This window comes from Myotis brandtii, unplaced genomic scaffold (genome assembly GCF_000412655.1).
Source record: "Myotis brandtii unplaced genomic scaffold, ASM41265v1 scaffold326, whole genome shotgun sequence".
Taxonomy (NCBI): Eukaryota; Metazoa; Chordata; class Mammalia; order Chiroptera; family Vespertilionidae; genus Myotis; species Myotis brandtii.
The window spans coordinates 2639451-2663793 of record NW_005362534.1 but is presented as its reverse complement, the minus strand read 5'-3'; the positions used below and the strand labels follow the sequence as shown (position 1 = coordinate 2663793).

At 31.8% G+C, this 24343-nt stretch overlaps 1 protein-coding gene across 6 annotated transcripts in view; it reads right to left on the bottom strand.

The window, feature by feature from the left end:
- CNKSR2 (connector enhancer of kinase suppressor of Ras 2) overlaps window positions 1-24343 on the bottom strand; it is a 243332-nt gene that overhangs the window by 95378 nt on the left and 123611 nt on the right. For 4 of the 6 annotated variants that reach the window (XM_005870966.2, XM_005870967.2, XM_005870969.2 and 1 more), the window contains exons 9-11: window positions 21599-21745; window positions 11760-11893; window positions 6863-7074 (exon numbers count right to left, since the gene is read on the bottom strand). In XM_005870966.2, the coding sequence (XP_005871028.1) occupies window positions 6863-7074; window positions 11760-11893; window positions 21599-21745 (493 nt within the window). The remainder of the gene's footprint in view (window positions 1-6862; window positions 7075-11759; window positions 11894-21598; window positions 21746-24343) is intronic. The other 2 variants (XM_005870968.2, XM_014543476.1) reach the window with 1 other exon arrangement.

Below are 24343 nucleotides of genomic sequence, written 5' to 3'. Positions count from 1 at the left end.
TCTTGCCAGGTTTCATTTATTTGAGAGACTACAACTTATTTTATTTATAATACATATTATTATCTCTCCCTCTATTACTTTTTAGCAACTAACCTTAACCTTTAACAATGTGTGGGGTCTGAATTGTTGTTAGAATTCTGATGATACGAAGTTTTAAAAGGTCCTTCTGTCCAGCATATGAGCTATTAATTTCCATAATGGAACTTTAAAAAAAACCTTGGATCAGGGCAGTTTCTAGTGTTATTAGCTATTTGAATGCCCTTCCTTCTACTTCTCAAAACCAAACCAAAGAAAGTGACAAACTCTATTCATATATCTTTTAATTGATATTATTTGAATGGCTAGTTATTGGGTAGAGGGGCCAAACTGAGGAAATACTTCCAGCCCTTTGTCCTTTATTAAGCCCCTCCATAGGAGAGGAGGAAATGTTCATTTGCTCCATCAGCATTTGATAATCTTTGGGATTTATTTATTTATTTATTTATCTTCACTCGAGGATATTTTTCCATTGGTTTTTAGAAAGAATGAATGACAGAGAAATATCAATGTGAAAGAAACGCATTGATTGGTTGCCTCCTGTACATGTCCCGACCAGAGCCGGGGCTGGGGAGGAGCCTGCAACCAAGGTACGTGCTCTTGACCAAAATCGAACCTGTGATCCTTCAGTCCTCAGGCCTATGCTCTATCCACTGAGCAAACTGGCTAGGGCGGGACATTTTTATTTATGAGCAGCTGCAATTTTTAATGCCATTTAAACATGCTTTCTTGCACACTTTCTATGAGACAAGAACAGTGCTAAGTATTTGACATGCATCTCTCACTTAATCCTCATAAAACACTATGACTATCCCATTTTACAGATAAGGGAAAAAAACAGTGAGTATAAGGCTCAAGTTCAAGGTCAATCAGTTATTAAAGGACAACCTGTCACACCAAATTCAGGTCTTTCTATGTGACCTCAAAACTCGTGCTCTAATATTTCTATCCATAGAATTACACAAATTAAGAAAGAGTACCTTACCTAGGTGATAACACTAATTTTTACATTAGGAACAGACTACTTTCTATTTCTATGCCAAAATAGTTTTCTATCAAATACATGGTTCCTTATCAACATCAGCTTGATATTCAAAATTATTCTGTGAAGCTAACATACGGTCTTTATGAAATGTATTACATAAATCAAAAGAAATCGAATTCCTATAAGTATGGTACACATCTCATATTTCTGCATTTTTAATTCAGTAATTCATAGCTCTATGATTAGTTCTGCTTTGAAAGTGGTATATTTTAATTGAACACAGAAATTTTCTGTGGTTACAATACTATTTTCTTTTCTCTCTAGCATAGCTGATAAATGACAGCTGGCCTTTTACCTGAGAAGTAGGATAATTTATATTAGAAAATCACAGGAAAGATAGCAGCCTTGTAGTCAGAAATAAATAAATGTGAATGTATTACATATAATTGATACTTTAAAAAATATTTGAAACAATGCTATTAATTATAATTTAACTGCCCAAAAGATAGAATGAAGTTGTAAGACAAAAAGGAAGGAGATACTGAAGTATGATCATAGAACCTGGAACCTAGAGACAATATCCTCCCCTCACATTGATAAAATTCAGTTTACAGTGTCATTGCCCATAGGGCCTCCATATGTTGCTCTAAGTCATTTCAAGCCATTTGCTATTCATGTGACTAAAGGGGACATAGTACTTTGTTTTTCAGTGCAAAATGTTCAGGTGTAATGACAGGAATTAATTTTTCTCAATGCACAATGTGCACATAACACTTATGAGGAGCAGTTCTAAAATACTGGCTTTGCATGCATTCATGTGCTTTTTGTGAGGTCTTGGATTTTCCATAAATCAGAAAAGGTCTGGATTCCTTCAAACCAATACTCTTCTGTGATATTATAGTAAAAAACATGTTTTCCTCCTATTGTTATAAAATATGACTACTCATGGCCACAAAGGGACTCAGCTAACTATGCCAGCCTTTTAGCAGGTTTATCTGTACAGAAATGTGCTATGATAAAATAGCAAGGGCAAGTAGTGCCTGAATAGTGAAAAGGGAAAGCTGATGGGAGATATTACCATACTGAAAAGTTGCCAAGCAACTGATGTAATCAAATTTGAGCCTTTATCTTTGAAACATGAGCAGATGAGACCAAATAATTAAAGTGATTTAATGCTATCATGTCCCCCTTTTTTACCGCCACATTAAAGTTTCATTTTTTATTGAACTCTTTATTCATCCCATCTTATTCTTCAAAGACTTTAAAATGGCTGTCACTATTATTATGATTTATATGTTGAGATTTTAAAAAATATGTTTTTATTGATTTCAGAGAGAAGGGAAGGGAGAGATAGAAATATCAATGAGAGAGAAACATCAATTGTCTGCCTCCTGCATGCCCCCTACTGGGGATCGAGCCCACAATCCAGGCATAGGCCTTTAACTGGGAATTGAACTGGTGACCTCTTGGTTCATGGGTCGATGTTCAACAGCTGAGCTACCCTGGCCAGGCTATATGTTGAGATCTTTAAGTTAATTTTTTCCAGCTTTATTGAGGTATATTTGACAAATAAGATGTATATATTTAAGGTATACAGTGTGATGATTTGACATACATATCCATTGTGAAATGATTATCACAATCAAGCTATTTAACACACCCATCACCTCATATAGTTACCCTCTTTTTTTTGTGGTGAGAACAGTTAAGATCTATTGTCTTAGCAACACTCAAGTTTCTATGTAATAAAGACAACAGCAAAAATAAATACCTAGCACATACTGGCCACTTTCTAGGCAATTTTTAGTGTGTTATCGTTAAATTCTCACAAAAGTCTATGAGGCAGATTTTATCATCTTCTTTTAACAAATGAGAAAACAGTGGCCTAGAGGAACATCTCTGAGCCACAGTAGAGTAATTACAAGGCAGACAGGATTACCAAGTATGGCTGATACGGTAGCCAATGCTAGTGACCACTTATCTAGGTTTCTTCCCCTACTGTATTTGTGTTTCCAGAAGTTATTCTTGTCTACCTTTTAAGGAAAGTAAAACCTATTTTATGCTAAAAACAAAACAAAGCAAAACAACCCTATTTTATGTTCTCTGATTTAAAAAGGATATAACACATTGTTTGCTAATTTTACTCCTCAATTTAGCCATCTTTTCCTAAGGTCTGTCAAGGCCATGTCTATATAAATGCACGTTTATTATAGTGCCAGTAAATACCAAACAACATAGACAAGAATATACAAAATCAGACCAAGTTCTTTTTGCTTGAAATAAAATGTTTGAATTTGGAAAGAGTAATGCAATTTGTGGATTTTATTTTCCTATAATTTAGCAAATTATTTTCATTACATTTAGTCACCTAGTACCACTGGCAGAATCAACAAATAGCCATGGGTACTTAATCCCAGCTCTATCCACTTTCTAGTTGGGTAAATTATTTAACTCATATGTAAAATAAAAATTCCATTAGTTTCTACTTCATATTGTTGTTGTAAAGATTAAATAGATTCACACATTCTAAAAGCTTAGAACAGTGCCTGGCATATATAAAAGCTCAACAAGTATTGTTTACTTACTTTCTAGAAGGGCCATCTACTGTTGATCCATATTGTACTTATCTAATAGCTTAGGGCAAATAACTGTTCTTTTTACTCCCTCTTAGGAACAGAGCTTTCCTAAATATTTTTATCTTATATAATTTACTTGAAAATATGAATGTACTAAGAGAATATAATAAGTACATATATATTTAATCAAAAGCACATATTAGGCACTATGTTGTGTTTCTCCTTTGCTTCTCAAAATCCTGTCTACACTCTTATAATCAAAACTCTAAACCTCTCTGTGTAATATGGGAAGTTAATAGGAGAGTAATGATGACTAAGTTCACATACTTCACGTTAAGAGTATTTATGACTAAGAACTAAGTAGAACATTGTAAGCTAAAGGACTTACATACTGCATTTTCAGGTATCACACAAGTGCTAACAAGCTAAATTACTGTAATTTCCAGAAAATATCAAGTGTGAACTTCTTTGTACTTTAGTTTTTTTGCAATATATTTCAGCAGGATAATGTATTTTGATTTTCATTATTGTTAAATCCAAAAGAACATTGGCACCCTAAGGCAGTGGTTCTCAACCTTCTGGCCCTTTAAATACAGTTCCTCATGTTGTGACCCAACCATAAAATGATTTTCGTTGCTACTTCATAACTGTAATGTTGCTACTGTTATGAATCTTAATGTAAATATCTGATATGCAGGATGGTCTTAGGCGACCCCTGTGAAAGGGTCGTTCGACCGCCAACGGGGTCGCGACCCACAGGTTGAGAACCGCTGCCCTGAGGGATCAATGTAATGGGACCACTTTATAGGTTAAATAAGTTGTCATCAATTATTGGTTATAAACATTTGATCTAATTTGTATTGGAGACTTGGGGTCCAGGCTGAGAGACTGATATGAACCCTCAGATGGCAGACCTAGGTTTGAGAAGTTGCCAGGTATTTGGTGGGGATAAATAGCATTTAGAAACCCTGAATGATGACTATTTATCATTTAGAACTCAGCATAAATATCACTTCTATTTATGTGATGTCCCAGGCAGACTCTGGGGCTAAGCTCCTGGGCTACTGCAGAACTTTGTTCACATTCCCACTTTGTTCACATTACCTAGAGTGACTGCAATGCATCTCTTCATTTTTCTTTTCTCTGGGTTATGACTGCCTTCCAAGGAAGATTTATGTTTTATTCACCTTTGTATCATCAGTGCCTAGCAGACTTTATGTATGAACTAGAGGCCCAATGTACGAAATTCATGCAAGGGACTTGGCCCTTGCAGCCCCAGCTGCCTCACGGCCAGCTGCCTCACAGCCCTGTCCCCCACCCACTGGTCTTTCCGGAAGGTCATTCTGCCATCCAGTCTAATTAGCATATTAGCTCTTTATTATATAGGATGAATTAACAAATGAGCCAGTCTTTGGGAATATTATGGCCACTAATTCATGTGTGTGACAGGTAGGTTTTATTACTTAATATCTGATTTTTTAAAAGGCAAATACATTACACTGCTAGTTACTTGGAGCATTCTTCAGGTTGTGCCAGGGAATCACCAATGAAGTATCTATAAGTATCTCTATTGAAGGTTCAGATTATATTTTAGGTTCAAAAGTTTAAAAAAGTCAGGATCAAAAGTAAAAACTATTTTTTTTTTACTTCCTATCCCTCTTTCAAGCACATATACATTTCTTTTCTCCTAAGTTTATAAAAATATATGAAATATACATAGGATATCTATATTTTCTAAAATTTAAATAGTATCCCATTTTATTGGGAGAAATATGATTTGTTTAAACTGTAGTCTGAAGAGATAAACATATCTTTTATAAAGCTATCAGTAATCAAATTTATGTGGTGATTACAATTTCCTCTTAGGTTAAACATTCGTATCTTCTTCAACATAAGTAGAAAATAGCCAGAAAATTCTGGGACATAAAAAAAAGGAAAAGTTGATATAGTACTGACTAATAATAGATATTCAATAAGTGCTTGTGGAATGAATGAATAAAAATAATAATCTTATGTAATGGATCAGGGGTAGGGATAATAAAGATGGCAGGCTTCTGTATTGCAAAGGTTTAAAATATAGTAGGGGGAAAAAGCAAAGCTGCAAATATGTTCAAATTATGACGGTTCAAATTAAATGCCACCAAAGTAGCATGAAGAGCTATGCTATAAAATACCATTGCTTATTCTTATGATAGAAAAACACATGCACAGAGAATAACACAAAGGAAGATAAGCATGGTTACTAATCTTTAGGATCATTTTGAGCAAAACTTTTCATATGTAATTATAACCCAAAAGCTGTAAGGAAATAAAGCATGTGTATTAAGATAAGTGATGACCAATATTTTGGGACCACAGGAGGGAGGCATTTGGCCACTATGGACAAGTAAGGGGGACAGGTGGAAAAAGAAAATTAAAATTTCCTTCTGCTCAGCTCCCACTGGACTAATCTGCAAGGATCCTGTCCTTCCCCAAGTATAAGTTCCTCACTAAACATGATTAGTTGGAAAACTTGAAAGGGAGTAGCATAGACTTCCAATTAAATCTCTTCATTCTTGTAATAGGACGAGAGACTTTATTCAGTACTTTAACTTTAGGCAACTTTCTCTGCCAATATTTCCGATATGCTATATCAATTTTAAGTGTTTGTGACTGGGTTACTTTCTTGATCATACATGGAAAAATAGGAATCAAAGCTAAAAACAAAACCCCCAACAAAACTCTAGGGACATGGTCATTCCAGGTGCATCTTTGCTTTAAATAGTGTGTTCTTCCTATTTAAAATCCAGTTCCACTCAACCTTTGCAGCTTCTTAAAAAAGACCAATATTGAAATGAAATTTTCCCTCAGAAAAGTCTATCTAAAGATTTTTTAATGCCTGAGGAGTAAGAAGACAATTTTATTTTAAATAAGCCATGTCAATAGCAAATTTACATTTAAAAAAGGAAAAAAAAACCCACTTTGAATTATTCCAATTTGGCAACATCTGACATACAAAAATTTCATGTAATTAGAAACGGTTTCCACACATCATAAATGAGCTAAAATTCTATCTACTATTCTTGCTTACTCTTTGCAAAATTTAGAATAAGTTTAGATGTCATGCCTCATATTGTTGAAATTTCACTTATAAGCACATGACAGACACAGATCAATTACAAAATACAAAAGCTATCAAATAATTTTCATAACTCAAAAGCCTATGAAAAGAAATTAAAATTCCCATTCCAAACATATGTTCTTATGTCAACTTAAGAACTCTTACCATAAGTCGGGGTGCTTTCTCGTCTTCCTTGACTACTTGATCTTCCTTTTTCATATTCATAGCAATACAAGACAGTATCTTCCTCAACAATATTAAATCTCTTTCGATATTCCTGATCCAGAAATGAATTTGGTGATTCAGATCCCTTATGCACAGGCTTGCCCACCATATGTCCTCTGAGGTCTTCACAAGGAAGGTTTCCTTTTTCATCCCTAAAGAAAGGGTGAAGGAGAAGAATGTAGGAAAGTGTTAGGGTGGTAAAATGGCTGAGAATGTCTAAAATAGTAAAAATATCCTTCCCATGCAATATATCTTTTCATCTTTCCAAACTTTGAGGTTTATAGGGCAATTTTTAACTATTCCTATTTTGTAGAAAAAATGCTGAGGCTTAGAGAGATTAAATGAGTTGCCTGAAGGTCACACAGGTAATAAATGACACAGCCAGACATGGATCATAGATTTTTTAACTCCTGCCCTAGTCCATTTTCACTGCTCTATGCCATGTAATGGAAATCACCTTAGCACACAAATTGCTTTTAGTGTTCAAGACAGTAGGAAATGTTAAAAATCTAACTTTCTTTTGCCAGTTTACCTAGTTGATTCACATAATATCTGCACTACTTAAAAACAAAAATGTGTTTAAGAACAAACACCTCTGTAAGGACACTGTGGCTTTAAAAACCAAATCAGTACTAAATAAACTGATATTATAAGAATGTCAAATAGCTTGTTATTAACTTAAAATACACCTTAATGAAAATACTTTCAGTATTTAAATTCTATGTATCTCATTTAATAGTAAATACATATATTCACAGAATTCATTCCAAATGGAAAATTTCATTACATATCCATATAGAGTTTAAGAATAGGATTAAAGATGATGGCAAGTTATTAACCAGTATCACCCCAATAAATGTAATAAAAAAGCTAGGTAGAGAGCAATGTTTGTAATATTCTCCTTTCTTTTTGTAAGAAAGGTGAAAGGGAATATTAATGTAAATATCTAGTTTTGCTTATATTTTTAAGAAGAAATAATGGTAGGATAAAACATACTAATAAAAACTAATTTTTATGGGGAAGGAAAGGGAAAATGTGGGTGAAGCAGGGATGAAAACATTTGCTTTAGTGTATTTTTATATAGTTTTGAATTAGAGCCATGTAAATGTTTTGAATAATTAAATTTCAATCAAAATGAAAAAAAATGATGGCAAGTTGATTTTTTCTTCTATAGGAATCTAAAAAGAAAGTTCTCTAATAATTTATGATACCCCTAAATCTTACTCACATATTGTATTACTCACATGGTCCAAATGATTGGGCCCTAATGAGTGGTATTTTAGTAGAAATATTTCATTTAGGTTTGGCTGTATCGAACCTTATTTATCTTACATGTTTAAATGACTAGTTATGAAATTTTTGTTAGAAAAGCTTGTCTTTTAGAATAGGACTATAGATGTAAATGCAATGTTTCTTCCATTGTGGATCATTAATTTTATTTCTTCCTAATTCTTGTTTCCTGTTTTATGCTAAAGAGTGACACCAATGCTATCAAAGCAGATACAATTTAATTTTATGTCAAGTGCCAACACTTGAAATCTTAAATCAACAAAATGAATCTTAATTCAATAGAACAAATCTTATAATAGTACAGATGAAAAGAAGAATTTTGCATTTCATCTTGCATCTTATAAAATGGTGATGAGCTTATAAATTGAATGTCAAATCCAAAATATGAGGTTCAATTCAGCACAATACTATGCTTGTATCCATATGCAAATGTTTAGATTAGGTTTGTCCGAATGAAGGAAACTATATTCCTAGTAATTTAAATATGTAGAAAATAGTAAATAATATTCTCACGACAGACTGAGTTGGCAAATTTTCTTATGTATTTAACTCATCACAAGGTGAAATTGCCATTTACATTGCCATTCACTCCTTTATTTTTAAAATAAAGTGTTGCTTATTCCCAAATTGTAACTACATAGTTCTTAGGCAGCATAAAGAAAATAAATATAAAATCCAGGCAGAATTTTATTTTCAGCTAGCTAAAAACGTTTCCTATACAAATTGCCTGGTATTTTTATTTTATTTTTTACTGTTTTAGTCCTCTATCAAAAAGAAATAGACACTGCAATTAGTTTGGAAATAGCCCTAACAAAGTCGTGGCACTGGAAGAGGGTTATATTTATCTATAAATGGGCAGACTTTTCTATCATGCCGGTGACATAATTGTTAATGCAGCTTGATATATGAGGGTGACTAGGCCGTAGTTAATTCACCATGCTCTAATTATAGGGGTACACCTGTGGCAGAAAATTGGAAGGGCTGGTATTACTTGTACTATAATGATATGAAAGAGGGACCTTTTACCAGCAAGGAAGATTTATTAAACACATTTATATGTCATTCACTCAAATAAAGTTGAATTTTAAAAAGTAAAAACCAAAAACAAACTTTGCAAAAAAATGAATTGATATACATATTGTGCATATATATGTGTGTGGCTGTATATGTATTCACACCATAAGCCACTGAATAACTAAATGTATTACTTCATTTTGCTGTAAAGATTAAAAAATATATTTTTATATTTAATATGTTTATTTGTAGAATTAATATACGCTAATTGTATATATGCAATCTGGAAAATGCACACTATAGACTATGATAATCAAACTTTATATACTCATAAGACATATGTATAAATTGACAAAATTTCACTCACTTCACATATGAGTGTTTTTTCTTTTAGCGATAAGATCACTTTTGTAACCACATTTATTTTTTCTGGAATAAATGCGTTCAAAGAATCACATGAAAACAATTCTACCTAATTTGACAACTAGGCCTACTATTTTTAAGGGTTGCTTTTTTGTTTTAAGATGAGAAAATTTGTCTGATTTATATTTCAAATTAACACCAAAATGCGTATCCTACACAAAACCAACTTTTTAATATAGAAAAAAAGAAATGTTCTGATAAATTCAATTAGGTGAACCACACTCATAATCAAAATGAGAAAAATTGAAAAAAAGTGCCAAGTTTGTATCTATAAAAAGAATGACAACTTCAAAAACTTCTATAACTATCATTTCAAGTCAAACCAGAAAATGCTGATAATTTATTTATACAAGGTGTATGTAGTACAAAGGAACTTTGATGCATGGATTGTTTTGACTATGCTATATAAAATTACTGTGTGGCTGAGCAATTAATAATTTGATTCAAAATATATTTAGAATATTGTGTTCAATTACACACTAGACTACAAATAAATTAAAATGAGATAATACACTCTAATTATGAATTTCACTGAAAAGGACAGAGCTTTCAAACAATACCTACAAAACAAGTAATGCTATATTGATACTTCAATCTCTTATATTGTACAGTATCTTTCAATAGCATGTTCAAGTTTTTTGTTGATTTCTATATATTTCCTTAGTCATATCTACACCACTCCCTGAAGAGAGAACTGTTATCATTTTACTCCTTTGTCTTCTGAAGTGTATTTTAAGTACTTTCTGTCTAGGAAACATGTCCTTTAAAACAAGTTCCATCCTAGCCAAGAGAAAAGGAAAGAACATTTAAAAACAACTGTAGAGATTTGATAAAAAAAAAATCTTCTGATGTTTATTTGTACACGTAGCTCTCTGAATAAGGTCTCTTAATCATTTGCAGTAAAATAAAACAAACTCAAAAGATTCACTTCCTATTTGATACACACATGCTTTTATTGCTCTTCATGCAAGAGTATTCAGAAAGTCAGACACTATCTTAATAGAATTAAAATGCAATTTGTGTTTGACTAGGATATCAGATAGATTTTTATATCTGATTGTAAATTTAACATAAGACTGTAAATTATATCATAAATATTTGTGGAATCCCAGCTTAGTAAATTACATCTTCTCATAAAATACTTCCCCATAGCTACATTTAATTCTCAAAAATAAAAATGAAAATGTTTATAAAACTGACTATAGTTTTATACCAATGACAACACAGTATTTGCAAACATGTCATGTTGTCATGTAGCATTTAGATAATAAAATGTCAGTACCATCATATCTAATAGAATGAGACATTAGGTGTACCAATGAATAATAAAAATTAATAAAACCAAGGTATTTTAGTTCTTTTATAAATAAAAGAAATTTAATATTAATTATGTCTTGAAAACAAGATACCTTAAATGATTGTTTTTGAATGACTGTGCAACTAATTTAAAAACTGAATCAAATTCTTTGTGATTGGTAGTAACTGTCCCTTTTGTATTGGTCCTTTTCCATAACTTTGCATTCCAGAAAGATGGGTATCAGAATGCTTTTGGACAAAATGCTTTATGGCACTAAGTTCTATTCTTCCATATCTTCCAGGAATTTCTAGTAGGAATTTGGAAATGAAATGGGGACACAGACTCAAGAAATCTGGAACATAGACTTTAAAGTCAAGCCATTTTCTTGCAAACTCTTTCGTTATCTACATTTAAGAAGTTATAAAAGTTATCTTTAACTTTCTCTTCTAGAAAAAAATATATGACATGCTTCAAAGTAACCTAAGATTTCTAGGGGCTTCTTTGCCAAAGAGCCTCACTTATATTTTACTTATTAAAATAATCCTAATTATTATTTAATAGTATTTTACTATTCTTTCCTTTATATGAGATGTTTATAAGATATTTAATGCTTACTAAGTGTTTAATACATATTAATTAGTTATTAACCAAAATGCATTCTCTGTAATGCAATGATTTTTCTAGAATGTGTTCGAATTCCCAACTGATAAACTATTCAAGTTGTTCCTTGAGAATTTACTTCACAGTTTACATGCCATTGGGTTAGACTTTGGATAGAAGCTTCCTAGAACAACATGATGGTTAGTTTTATACCTGGGAATATACGGTTCTGCAGGAGGAGGGGGGATGTAGAGATCCTGGAGAGCAGAACTGTCTCTTTTGGTGGGTGTACTGATGGTGCTGGAAGGCGTGGCAACACTGCTTGTGGGACTTCTAGGTATAAGAGGCTGGTTAAAATGAAAAAGAAAATACATACACACACAAACAACACACAAAACAACAACAACAACAACAACAACAACGACAAAGTTATCATTTTAAAATTATCTATTTCTGCAAAGTTTTTGAGCTTGGCTAAAAGAAAAAAGCATGTTATTTATCACAGGGACATTCCTTTGAATCTCCTAACACACAGTTTATTACTTTAGAGGTTTCTACTTAGTTCCCAACTCACCTTATTCTATGGTATAACCATATTTATATATTACTATGCAGTGTTTCATAATGAGAAGATTTATGTCACAGTCAGAAACTTATTAAAATTAAATTTGCTTTGTTAGAATCCCTTCTTTTAAAGAAAGTTAATAAAGAGTAACTTTCAAAAGAATTAGCTCATTCACATCCTGATTGATATATTAGAAAAATATTTCAGAACTTCCCCCCAAAAGATACAACATACTCTTAAATTAGCAGAATGTCACAGATTCTCAGAAAAGGTTACAAAAATGGACCAGGAAAGGCCGATATGAGAGTATTTTTCAAGGAAAACCTACTTTTTTAAAGTAAATGTAAACACAACTCTCTTCTCAAAGTCATTTTATGGTACATCTTCAAAAGTATGGTGATTAGTGTGACAGAATCATTTCACCTTTTCACACATTTATCATTGTTTAAAATAATCTGTAGTCGCATATCTAGAAAACTCATTTTCATGCCTGTATTTAAGTATAAGTTTTTTAAAATTAAGATGGTATATATACTAAATCAAGCAATACATCAGGATGCATTAACTTAAGAGCACTCCAAATTCTAAGCTTCAAAACTGATCTTGTGGTTCGAGAAGTTATCCTAAAGTGAAACAAAAATTCACAAATTTTCATGTTTATCTTACAGGTCTTACTGATTAGCGAAATATACAATAACATGAAAAATAAGCATTTTAGTGCAATTGCAAACATAAAAATAATGATCACAAATGATCTGTATCGTCACATGACCAGATGTCATTTTAGCCAGTATGAAAACAATTTGAGTATATCTATATAGACCCACAGTCTATAGCTGGACACTCAAAAATGGCATATCACAACTATTTATATTGTGACAATACTTTCATACAGATAAACAAAATAAGTTTGAAAAAGCCAAGTATAAGTACATTGTACAATGTAGGTCACTAGGGTAGGCTACATAGTTTATAACTCAGTGCACAGTTTTTACCTTCTTTGCTACACAGCTCACCTTAATAACTTGAAATCACACACTCTGCCAAAATGATGGTTACGCTTTAGACTAGGTGAAATAGAAATTAAAGGCAGAAGGGGTAAATAATTGACCAGTTATTTTGGGACTCTATAATATGATGTAAGGAAGTCAGAAGCTTTATATGTTGAGGAATTTTGAGATATTAAGAAAGTACACAGTAAAGACTGATGTTTAACTATGCTGATTTTGGAACAGTTTCCAGTAAAACTCTGTGTGTCTTTTAGAAATAACAATCTTGGCAATGGGAAATCCTGAAATTATATACGTAATAAGGAGCCACCTGCACAAATGAACACCATGATGCTGGAGGAAATAAATAATTGTATTCTAGGGATGTACTACATGCCTCTACAACAGATCTTTGAATAATGGGTTCTTTACAACAAGTATTTAGACATACTATATATGTATAGTCATTGGGATGTGACTCTGTTTATAACTGTTTTCCTCTCTGTCAGGACATTTTGGTATCAAATACAGGTGACATTAAACAATAACTTGGACGAAAATTTCATCATTATAGAACTGTAAGAAAACATTCATTACATAGTATGTTACTTCCCAACAGAGGCACTGTGAGAGAAAAACTTACATTCAAGATGCTTTCTAAATGTTCTAATATCTCTCTTATTTTAAAATGTCCTAATATGATAAGTGAATTTTTTAAAAGTTCTAAAAACATAAGCACTAGAAGAAAATAATATAATTTAAAATTTTATTCTCTTTCTTCTGTTTTAGGGTCACTATTTCTATTTTGAAGACTTCTCTCCTTTTAGTTTATTATCTGTAGAACTAAAGATAATTCTGTTGTTGTTGTTCATACCTACCCTTGACCTCCCCAGACAAAGAGGGGAGAAAGAAAGAAATAAGAAATAGGAGTCAATGGTTACAGTATATTTAAATACCCCAGACATGTAAGGTAATGATGAAGAGTATTTTATTCTGCCTGGACTATTACCAGGATTGTCTACACAGGGTACTTATGCCTTTCCCCTCCCAGGACATTTAAATATTAGCTATTTCCTTTAAATTGTTATTTTTTTCTAGATATCTATTTTCAGCAAGGAATTGCTATTTATGTCATTGGTTAATGTTATTAGCTAAATTAGCAAGTATGTGGAAGAAAAAGACTCTTAAATATGCTTAAACAGATAACAAGTTTGATTGTGCCAGCTGGTTCAATAAGTTGAATTGGTTTTAAAAAACTTGTTCTTTCAGAGAAAAAAAAATAGTTAATCCTGTTGTTTAATTAAACTGGCTAGTTATTTTATTAACTGGTAAATCATACAAAACATTTCAATGGGTTTAACATACATACATCATCTGGCTAATCAGTATGCCCTGTAACAAGTAAAATCCATGGTAAATATTAAATATATTCAATATATTTTTATCGACTGTTTGTACTAGTTTGTCAAGCTAATCCAAGCTAAAAAAGTAAACATTCTTCTTGAGAGTCTCAGTTTAAAAAGACAATACGCAATGGAGAGGTCAATGGGGGGAAAAGGAGACTTATGTAATACATTAAACAATAAAGAATTTAAAAATGCGCAATAGAAAAATCAGCATAAAGTAGCAGCTTTATGGGAAAATGGAAATAGCTACTTATCCCAAATGGAGGTCTTTGTGATAACCTGAAAGTATAACCTCTTAACTTTGGACAAGAATTGAAAGAGTACAAAATGACTAAAAGAATGAAAAAGGCATTTGAAAACATTAGAAAGATAGACAAATTTTGACTAAATCAAGCACAGTATAAATGATGCTATTAGCTAAAATTACCAGTGAGAAATTTCTAGCTGTAACAAGTGGCATTAAAATTACATCTACCACCAATAACCATTTAAGGGAGTGCAAATACACCTAGTGACAAAGAAAGCTTCCATTAAATCAAAAAAGGTGTTCTCTCAGCATTCAATTCAAATTTTAATAGGCATATTCCTTACTTTCAATCATTTGTTAACATAGTGTAAGAAAAGCATTATGCCATAGAAATAAAGGGTATTTTTTTTTATCGTGCCACTTTTTCTATCGGTAAAATCTATATGGGAAGAGAATTAGGAACTAACATCACTTATGGATAAAATACAAAGGTTTTTAAAGACTTTATCTGTTACTGAAGTAAGCATAAAGCTTCAATATAATTTGATCCACTACAGTATGCAATCAAGTATGACAAGGATCCAGTTTTGCATTTTATCCAAAGGGGTTTATTTTCTGAAAGGAACTTGTCATAACATTTAGTTTTCAGATCAAAATGAACCTACTGATATAAAGTTATCCTTCCAGATTCAGTGAGACTCCAACAAGGAAGGTACATTTGCATATATGTTGTTACTCTTCTAAAACAAGTCTATGATGCATTTATTTCTAGGGGCATTGGCGTGCATCTTTAAAAAATACTCAAATCCCAAATAAAACGATCATATGTATCTCTTCAAATGTACATTTATAATACTAGGTCAATTACTACTGCCAAAAGGACTCAAATCTTCTGAATCATGAACGATGCTTTAGTAATAATATCCTACTCCTCCAGATTAAACATCACTGGAAGATTGTGATCGTTATAAAATAAAACTTTCAGCTTTTGTAAGGCATCACTGAAATCTCACTTTAGATCATCTCATGGCTCAGGTCTTTTTCTTATGTCCCCAATTCTAACATCTCTAAGGTAATTGAGCACATCTGGAAGATATCAATGTACCTCTGAAACCCATAAGGTCTTAAGGACTATAGGAAAAGAACTTCCCTACTAAAGAAACCACATTTGATGTTGAGGTTTTACTTGAAACAGTTTAACATTTTAACAACTCTTGGCAAGCATATCTTAATTTAGTCGTCCCTCTGTCTGGTGAGTGACCCAGCTTTCATAGAGCCATGGAGTCTTGATGAAACCAATGACATAAAGACTGCCCCAACGTTAAAAATTAAGACAGTGTGTTACATGCTGCGTAGTTATCTCAGAAAGTCACTAATGCAAAGATCACAAAGAATTGCTTTGTCTTTCAGGGTTAAATATTCATTAAAATACGAATGATTACATCATGTATAACACCTGGCCATTTATTTTATTCAAACTGAAGAATAAGCACAGACTCAAAGGCATCACAATACCCCATTATTCTAGCACAGAGCATTTACACACGTCCTTACTCAGTTCAAACACATTTTTATTGTAATTCCCAACACAAGTACCAGGATATTGTTTTATGTTAGCGATTCTCTTCTTAGTCATTTAAACAAATGCTTCAGGGAAAATTTAATCTGGATTTTGGGAGGCACGATGTTGCATACAATCTTGTAAGTTTCTTGACCATATAAAGAATGTTAGATTTAATTTGGAAAATTATTGGGAATGCTTTCTCCTGGGTAAGTTTTAAGTAGTAAATAATTTGAAAAGAACCTAAGAGAAACACACCTATTCAAAATTCTCCCACTCTGTTCTTTCACAGATTTTTCTAGAATACAAATTTATAAATACAAAAAGAGTCTTCTTTTATAAGCATGTAATCTTCCCTTACTTATCAGACTACCAAGAAAACGCACATTGCTTTTTCTGATCATGGATTTGATCAGGACACCGTATCTGTCATGTATACAATTAAAAAATACAGACATATGTGCATAAGTATGCATATAGTTACACAACATACGACTAATATAGACTTGAGAGCCACATGACAAAATGGCTTTTTCCACAGAATCATCACATTTTGCACATTATACTGAGACTACCACTAGTATGTTTATTCTTGTGCTCTCCAGTCGCATTGGCATAATTACTACTGCAACATTAAAACTGGACTTCCAATTATTTAAAATTACAGTCAACTTCATTTTTAGGATAGTAACCAAAGAAATGGGAAACTAAAGAAAAAATAAATCATAAAAGAATTTTTGTTGTCAGTGTTAACATTTTGGAAGTATTTGGCTGATAACACAAATGTGATTGAGGTCCTTTAATTAATTTGCTTAAACCTTAGTGAACAAGAAATTGATGTGACAATGGCTTGCAGCTATTTACCAATTTGAGAATGTAAAAAATGTGATTGTTTTTTGCCTCTCAGTCAGCATAATTATATTTTTAGTTTAAATTTATTTTCTATTTCTAGTATCTTAACTAATATTAGTTATCTTCCTCTTTAAAACATGCTTTTAAAACAAAACTCTCAGAAACATAAACTTTGTTAACTAAAGGTCACCCTGACCATGACTTTGAATTAAAATAAATTTTATAATCGCTTATGTTTTTTTTACAACCATTCATATCTGTATTTGAAATACAACAAAATCAACGCTCTTCAATTGTTATACCAGTTGACAGATGGAATAAACTGCTACGACTATTTGCTTTCCATTTCATTTTCTTCTCAAAGTTAAATATCCTGTAAAAATGCCTAGCAGTAATATTTTAAATGAAAAACACAAAATCACACAAGAAACTATCACAAGTTACAGGATTTATGGACTAGAATACAGTTTAAGAACATAAGTCTAATGATACAGTTTGATGTTATTTCATATAAAATGTGTTTAATGAAACCTGTATCAGTATGTTGAATTCCAGCACTGATTTTAGTGGTCATTTCTGAAATGTATTCTAACCAAAAATGCTGGGTTCTTAATGCTTAAAAAAATTGTTCGTCCCCAGTGATGATTTCAATCAACATTCTTGTCATTGTCCAGCCATACAATCTCTTTTAAGAAGAAAATGACATGGATTTTTAGGACCTACACACACTAATTTAAAATCACAAACATAAAAAAAATATACCTTGATGTTTATCCACAGTTGCCAGAAATGTTCTCACTGAACTGGAAGAACTTGAACATAAGCAATCACCCTGCTTACCAAAATCCAGGACATTAGTTGAAGGTGCTATTAAGGACGTGTTTTTAAAAACATCTCTCAGAAAACAGGGAATCCCTGGTTTGCTTTCTTAGAATAACATATTCTATCTTAAGTAAAACACATCTACTATTTGTAAATGAATGCAGATGACAACGCAATTCAATTCCAGATTAAATTTGCTTGTAGTATTTGACTAAGGTATCTTTTATTCTATTGTAAAATGTTTGAGAAAGCAAGAATTTAAACAAAGAGCTGCCAAATTTCATGAAATGTACTAATGAAATTGCTCTGTGAGTATGAAGCTGAATTGTATGCTTTTGTTTATTTGGCTAAATTCCATGAATGTTTTTTTCAAAGAAATTCCAAATCAAAATTCATCATTGTGGTTGATTAATAATAGAATTTACTATACTTTTAAAATATTTTTAGAAATAAAGATTGTTTCATTAAAAATGTGATATTCCTTAATAATCATCTACCTTAGTGTAGATAAGGTTACGTTTTATTTGTCTAGGCACAAATTATTTACTTGTTAATTTAGAAAATAATTATTCCTTATGTTAGAATACTGTTCTTTATTTTAAGATGTATGTATTAGTTTACCTACATGCTACACAAACTTTTCCATATTTTATCTGAAAATGCTAGTAGGTAAATGAAACCTGGTATACAAAAAAGATGAAATGAACATATTGAGCTAAATAAACAGCACAGATTGTTTTTTGGTAACCTCTACTTTAAATAATTCTTACTAGACTACTGGTATATTCTATGTACAAAGAAACGACCTAATGTCTAATTCTTCAGGTTTGAATATTTATATTTAGATGAGTTAATTGGCATTTTAGCCCTAACATGTACGTACACATATCAGAAGCAAGAATACAATAGGAATGATACTGTGTCTGCCTAGAGTATTATGCATTTGTTCCACATCTAGGTCCTTTCTTAGCCACTAGGAAAAATATGTGGCCTTAGGCAAAGTCACAAAAGAATCCAAGACCACCTTAAGACATTCATCCCACTATTTCTTTGACTTTGCCCCCTCTGGAGGAAGTCTATCTTCAGTCTCCAGATCCTGCTACCCTCAGGTTTTGTCCACTTTTAATTGTATCAAAATCTACATTTTATAAAAATTCTGATCAGATAATTTCCATTACTCTCCAAGTGTCTTGGTAATTTCGTGTCTTCAAAATAGATTCTGGGGAGATCTGGTGGTGCTGATATATGCTAGAGGACTTAACCATTGCCCTTAGTCCTAAGATCTTGTTGTACCACCACTAGGAAGTATTTAGTTAAAACGTCACCCCAATAAATTCAATAACAGTAAAAATGAATACTCTCCATTTTGCTGTGAAAAAAGTCAATCTCTGAAGCAATTTGCAAAGAAGTTGAAAGCAGGTCTCTCCCCGCCGCCCCAACAGTATTGCTTATCTGTAAGGTTTGAACTTAGACTATACAATTCAGGTGAACTAAATTCAGTTGAAATAACAAACACAAAAATGTCAATACATATAAGCACTTATATAAATGCTGACTTTCTTTTACCTGATTTCAGCATTCTGAAAAAGTAAACCTACAAATATACTCAGAGTAACTGAACAGGCAATGAGGAGTAAATATAATTAGTGATCTGATGAGGCACATTTCTTAGCATTTGGGAATGGACCTATAAAAAGTGCCTTAAAACTCTATTAAATTATAATTAAGGGGTGTGAAATCATTTAAAAAATTAAAGTCTTTATTATCCTGCTTTGAATACACATACCAAATGTATATGTAGCAGAAAAGAAACTGGTTTTTCAATAATTTTAGCATTTTACATAAAATTGATTCTTATCTGCCATTACCTTAATTCTCCACTTTGAGTTTGTGCAAAAGAATCTAAAAGGGGACCAAATTATCCATTTATTTTCTAGCGATATTCCCTCAAAGTTCATGGATCAACAAGAAACTAATGTCTTTTTGGTGTTCAATGTGAAATAGAAGAGACTAGAAAGAAAAATTTAAATTAACTACACGTACATAGAGAAGAAAACCTAAAAGCTGAAAGCATGGGCTTCTTCTTCAGGGTTTCCACCTCAGACTTTGAAGAAGGTTCTTAAGGGAAGACATGTCAATAGAAAACTATAGAATGTAACAACAAAGCAATTTATAATGCAGCAAGAAAATAAAATGATGTGATGGTAAAGTCTGATCTATTAATCTACGCCTTAATGAGTCAAACACTGAACTCTGAACTTTAATGAATATCAAAAATCTTTAATAATAAAAATACTGCAAGTCAAATGTATTTGGACATATTAATACAGCTTTACATGTATTCATTTGAAAATTAGAAAATTTCACTTTAGAAATGTAGAGACCTTAATATTAGAAAATTTTATATGTTTCTGTTATTTAAGTAAAATGCAAATTTGAGGCAAATAAATAGTAAACTTTTAAATAATTAGACATTATTATAGTCTATAAGGCCATTCGTGTATAATGTAAAATTTAGGATTTTAGGAAAAAATATCTAAGAATGATATAAGGTACTAATATAGAACGTAATACCAATTTACACAGTGATAATGTTATTTTCATATATTGCTTTTCTTTTTAATCTGAATGGGCAGTCTTCTATTTCAATTGGCAATTTAAATTTTTAAAAATTGTACTTCTAAGAAAGGTAATAGTCTCCTATTTTTAAAATGCAGGTTTTATGAACAGAAAAAGTAGAGATAAAGTACTGGAATTGGTCAAATGTCTCCCATTATATATAAGTGGGATTATTATGTGTCCGAAGGTATAATACATTGGTTCTGATTACTCTGACCAAATTTTTGTCCTTCTTACAAAAAGGACAAAAATTTCTTTTATGATGTGTTTAAAGATTATATCCTGACTGAAATTGGAGAATATGTATTGCTTCTTTCTTTATTCAACCAGAATTATATATTTATAACTTCCTAGATAAGTCAGCTTCTTAATAAATATAATTTATCAACATCCAGAGTAATACTTAGAGTGATGTTTCATGCTGAAGAAAAATGCAGAAATTTTAATGCAACAGTTTCTCTATTTTTGCCACCCTAAAGGGTGGAAAAGAGAAAAATGATCAGTCAGGTGGAATGCAGTTGGTATATTTTAATTACTATCTAAAACTTCCTTTACATACTATTCATAAATAGCCATTAATATCTTATGACCTGATTCACAAGAATTTTATAAACTATCAGCTAATTTCTTCAAGAAGTGAATATGGGGATAACTTTTAAACAGAAGATTATATCAAACATGAAACCTCTCATTTTAAATTTCTATCTATATTTGGCTTGAAATATATTGTGGTTTGTTTGGAATTATGCTTTTAAATGTTTACAAATTAAGGCCAAGTTCTTTATTATTTGGGCTTTAGTATATAAAATTTAATATTTCATCACAATTAAGCCTATTAGGATAAGCTGTGAAGAGATCATTTCACAAACAAATTTTCAAAAGCATACAAGATTAATCCATATGCTGCTGAGATGAGGCACAATAAAGAAGCATTACTGAGATAGTCTATGGCTAAAATGATGGTGTATGACTTATGATTAAGCTTCATTACCTGCAGAGCAAGGGGCTTCCATCTCATATTTTTCAGTAAAGCTGGTGCTGAGGTAAGCATGCTCTGAGGTCGCTTTTTCAAAGTTAAGATAACACCACTCGGGTCCTCTCGTAGTGCATTCACCAAATTTTTCAACTGCCACCCCACCTGGTAACCAGCAAAATCATTACAATAAAATTGAGGTACAGTATTCAAAGATTTAATGTTCTCCCCCTTTAATAAGATTAGTTAAAAATGAAAATCACATAATTGGTATACCATCGTACCAATTTTCAGGAGATACATACTTAAGAAATTTTATCTTTGAGTTGATTAACCATGTTATTGCATTAGAGTCCATATCATTCTGATAAGCTAATGGACATTTACCATGTCAAAGCAGAGAGTAAAACGGTATCCTATCAATGGAGTAATTTAGAATTTAAAGAAATTATATCATCATTAATGCTGTGCAAGGTCTAGATCCAAGCTCTGTTCAAAAGTACAATTTTAAAATCTGCATGCCTGAAAACACGGATTTGACAATGTCCTGAGTTTACAAAGTACACATGCTTTCTCATCACCATCTTTTAGAGATATGTGGTACAAGTGTCTATAAATTAGACTGACATTATATTACCAATAGCTGGTAATGACACACCAAGACAACATTCTGATGCATGGAAGACAGCATCAATAGAATAGACCTTTCACCATGGTATAAGATAGAATAAAAAATTACAAGTTAATACTACTCCAATGAAGCACCTATTAAAACTGTGTTCCAAATGATTCTATAAATTTAAAATATAATGTGCTATATTTAATGAAGCCATTCTAACCCGACTGGCATGGCTCAGTGGTTGAGCATCAACCTATGAACCAGGAGGTCACAGTTCAATTCCCGGTCAGGGCACATGCCTGGGTTGCAGGCGTGACCCCCAGTGGGCATGCAGGAAGCAGCCAATCAATGATTCTCTCTCATCATTGATGTTTCTATCTCTCTCTCCCTCTCCCTTCCTCTCTGAAATCAATAAAAATATATTAAAAAATAATGAAGCCATTCTATTTGAATATCACCTCAAAAAATACTGAATAATTAAACTGAAGTCCTTGATAAATGTCCTAAAATGTGGCTCAGCTGTTATCCATTAAATTATTTCACTCATCATCCTTTTAATATTTTGAACATAGAATATTTTTTTGCTTTTAAGGTGGACTAGTTACACAGTTATCAGATAACTGAAATCCCAGAACTATGCTTTAAAGAAACACATTAAAAATGTTTATTTCAAAGATTAAAAATGCATTTAACATTATAAAGAAAAAACTTTTATCACAACTCTAATGTATTCGAATTTTCCAGTATGTGTTATAGAAATACATTGGGTCAAAATTTATCCTAGTTTGCAAGGAGGATTTAGCAAATGGTCATAACAGTGATATAGTTTCTTCCTAGGCACTCAAGTGAAAGGGAATGTGTGCCTTTGTCTGTTACTCATGTTTTTGCCTGGAAGACAATGTTCACGCTGGAAAGAATGAGCACTTCCACCAAAAGAAGCACAGATCTCCAGAGACTATGATGAAAAGATACTCTGAACCGCAGCTACTGCAGAATAATGGGAGACTTTGGTTTATATAATGGATGAGCATTCATTTAAATTATAACTTCTATTATAGCTGAATTGAGTGATGGTAAAGAGAAAAAGTTAGGACAAAAAAGAAGCAATATGCTATAATGCTTAAAACCTCTGGGTTTCTCAGATATGAATCAAAATGATGATTTAGAATACCTACCTAATCTGAACAAGAAGCTACCAATTTTTTTTTTTAAAAGTCACATTAATGCAGATCAACTAAAGTACTGGAATTGGTCAAATGTCTCCCATTATATATAAGTGGGATTATTATGTGTCCGAAGGTATAATACATTGGTTCTGATTACTCTGATAGCTAAGTAATGTCCCTACAGCCACTTCTGTAAGCCAAGAGTTAAAGCAAAGTGAGTTCAAATCCAAGTGATCATTTTGCTTGCCAAAAAATATGTGAAGCAGATTTTCAGTTCCAGATTTGAAGGGAGAAAACATGCTGTTTATACAAAGAGTTTATGAACAACTTATTATTGATAACCACGTTTTTATCATTTATTTATTCAAATAATTGCTAACTACATTAAAGCAGTCAATAATATGACCATATTTTTCTTTCAGCATTCTTATTATTGGCAAATTACACATTGATTTCTATCTACCAGTTTCTTCCATTTATTCTGTTATAATCATTGTGACTAGTTAAAAAATTTTTAAGGCTAGATAGCGTTTTCCTGTTTAATTTTCAGTGCAATTTGGTTTATCCTGTTCCTTCATACTTTTCTATGCTATTTTTTTTAAAACACATAATTCCAAATAATAGAATTGTATTTTTATGAGAAAGTGGAATTGTTTTTTGGATGAGAAAGTAAGAATTTGGTTCAATTTTAATTTTATAGCTGAATATTGTTTAATGGCAACAGAAAATTATATAAATTTACTACTTTTTAATCAGCCTTCCAACTCTCACTGAGATAATATTAGCAACATTTTATACAAAGTAAACAGATATACATCAAGATACATATGAAGCATATATCTTAGGCTCCCAAATTCTACTTCCACTACCACCATAATGAAATGATTGGATAAAAGTAGAGCTAAATGTGCAACATATGTGTTGCATACTGACTGTTTGAACCAATCAAGAATTATACATTATGTAAATCTCCATTAG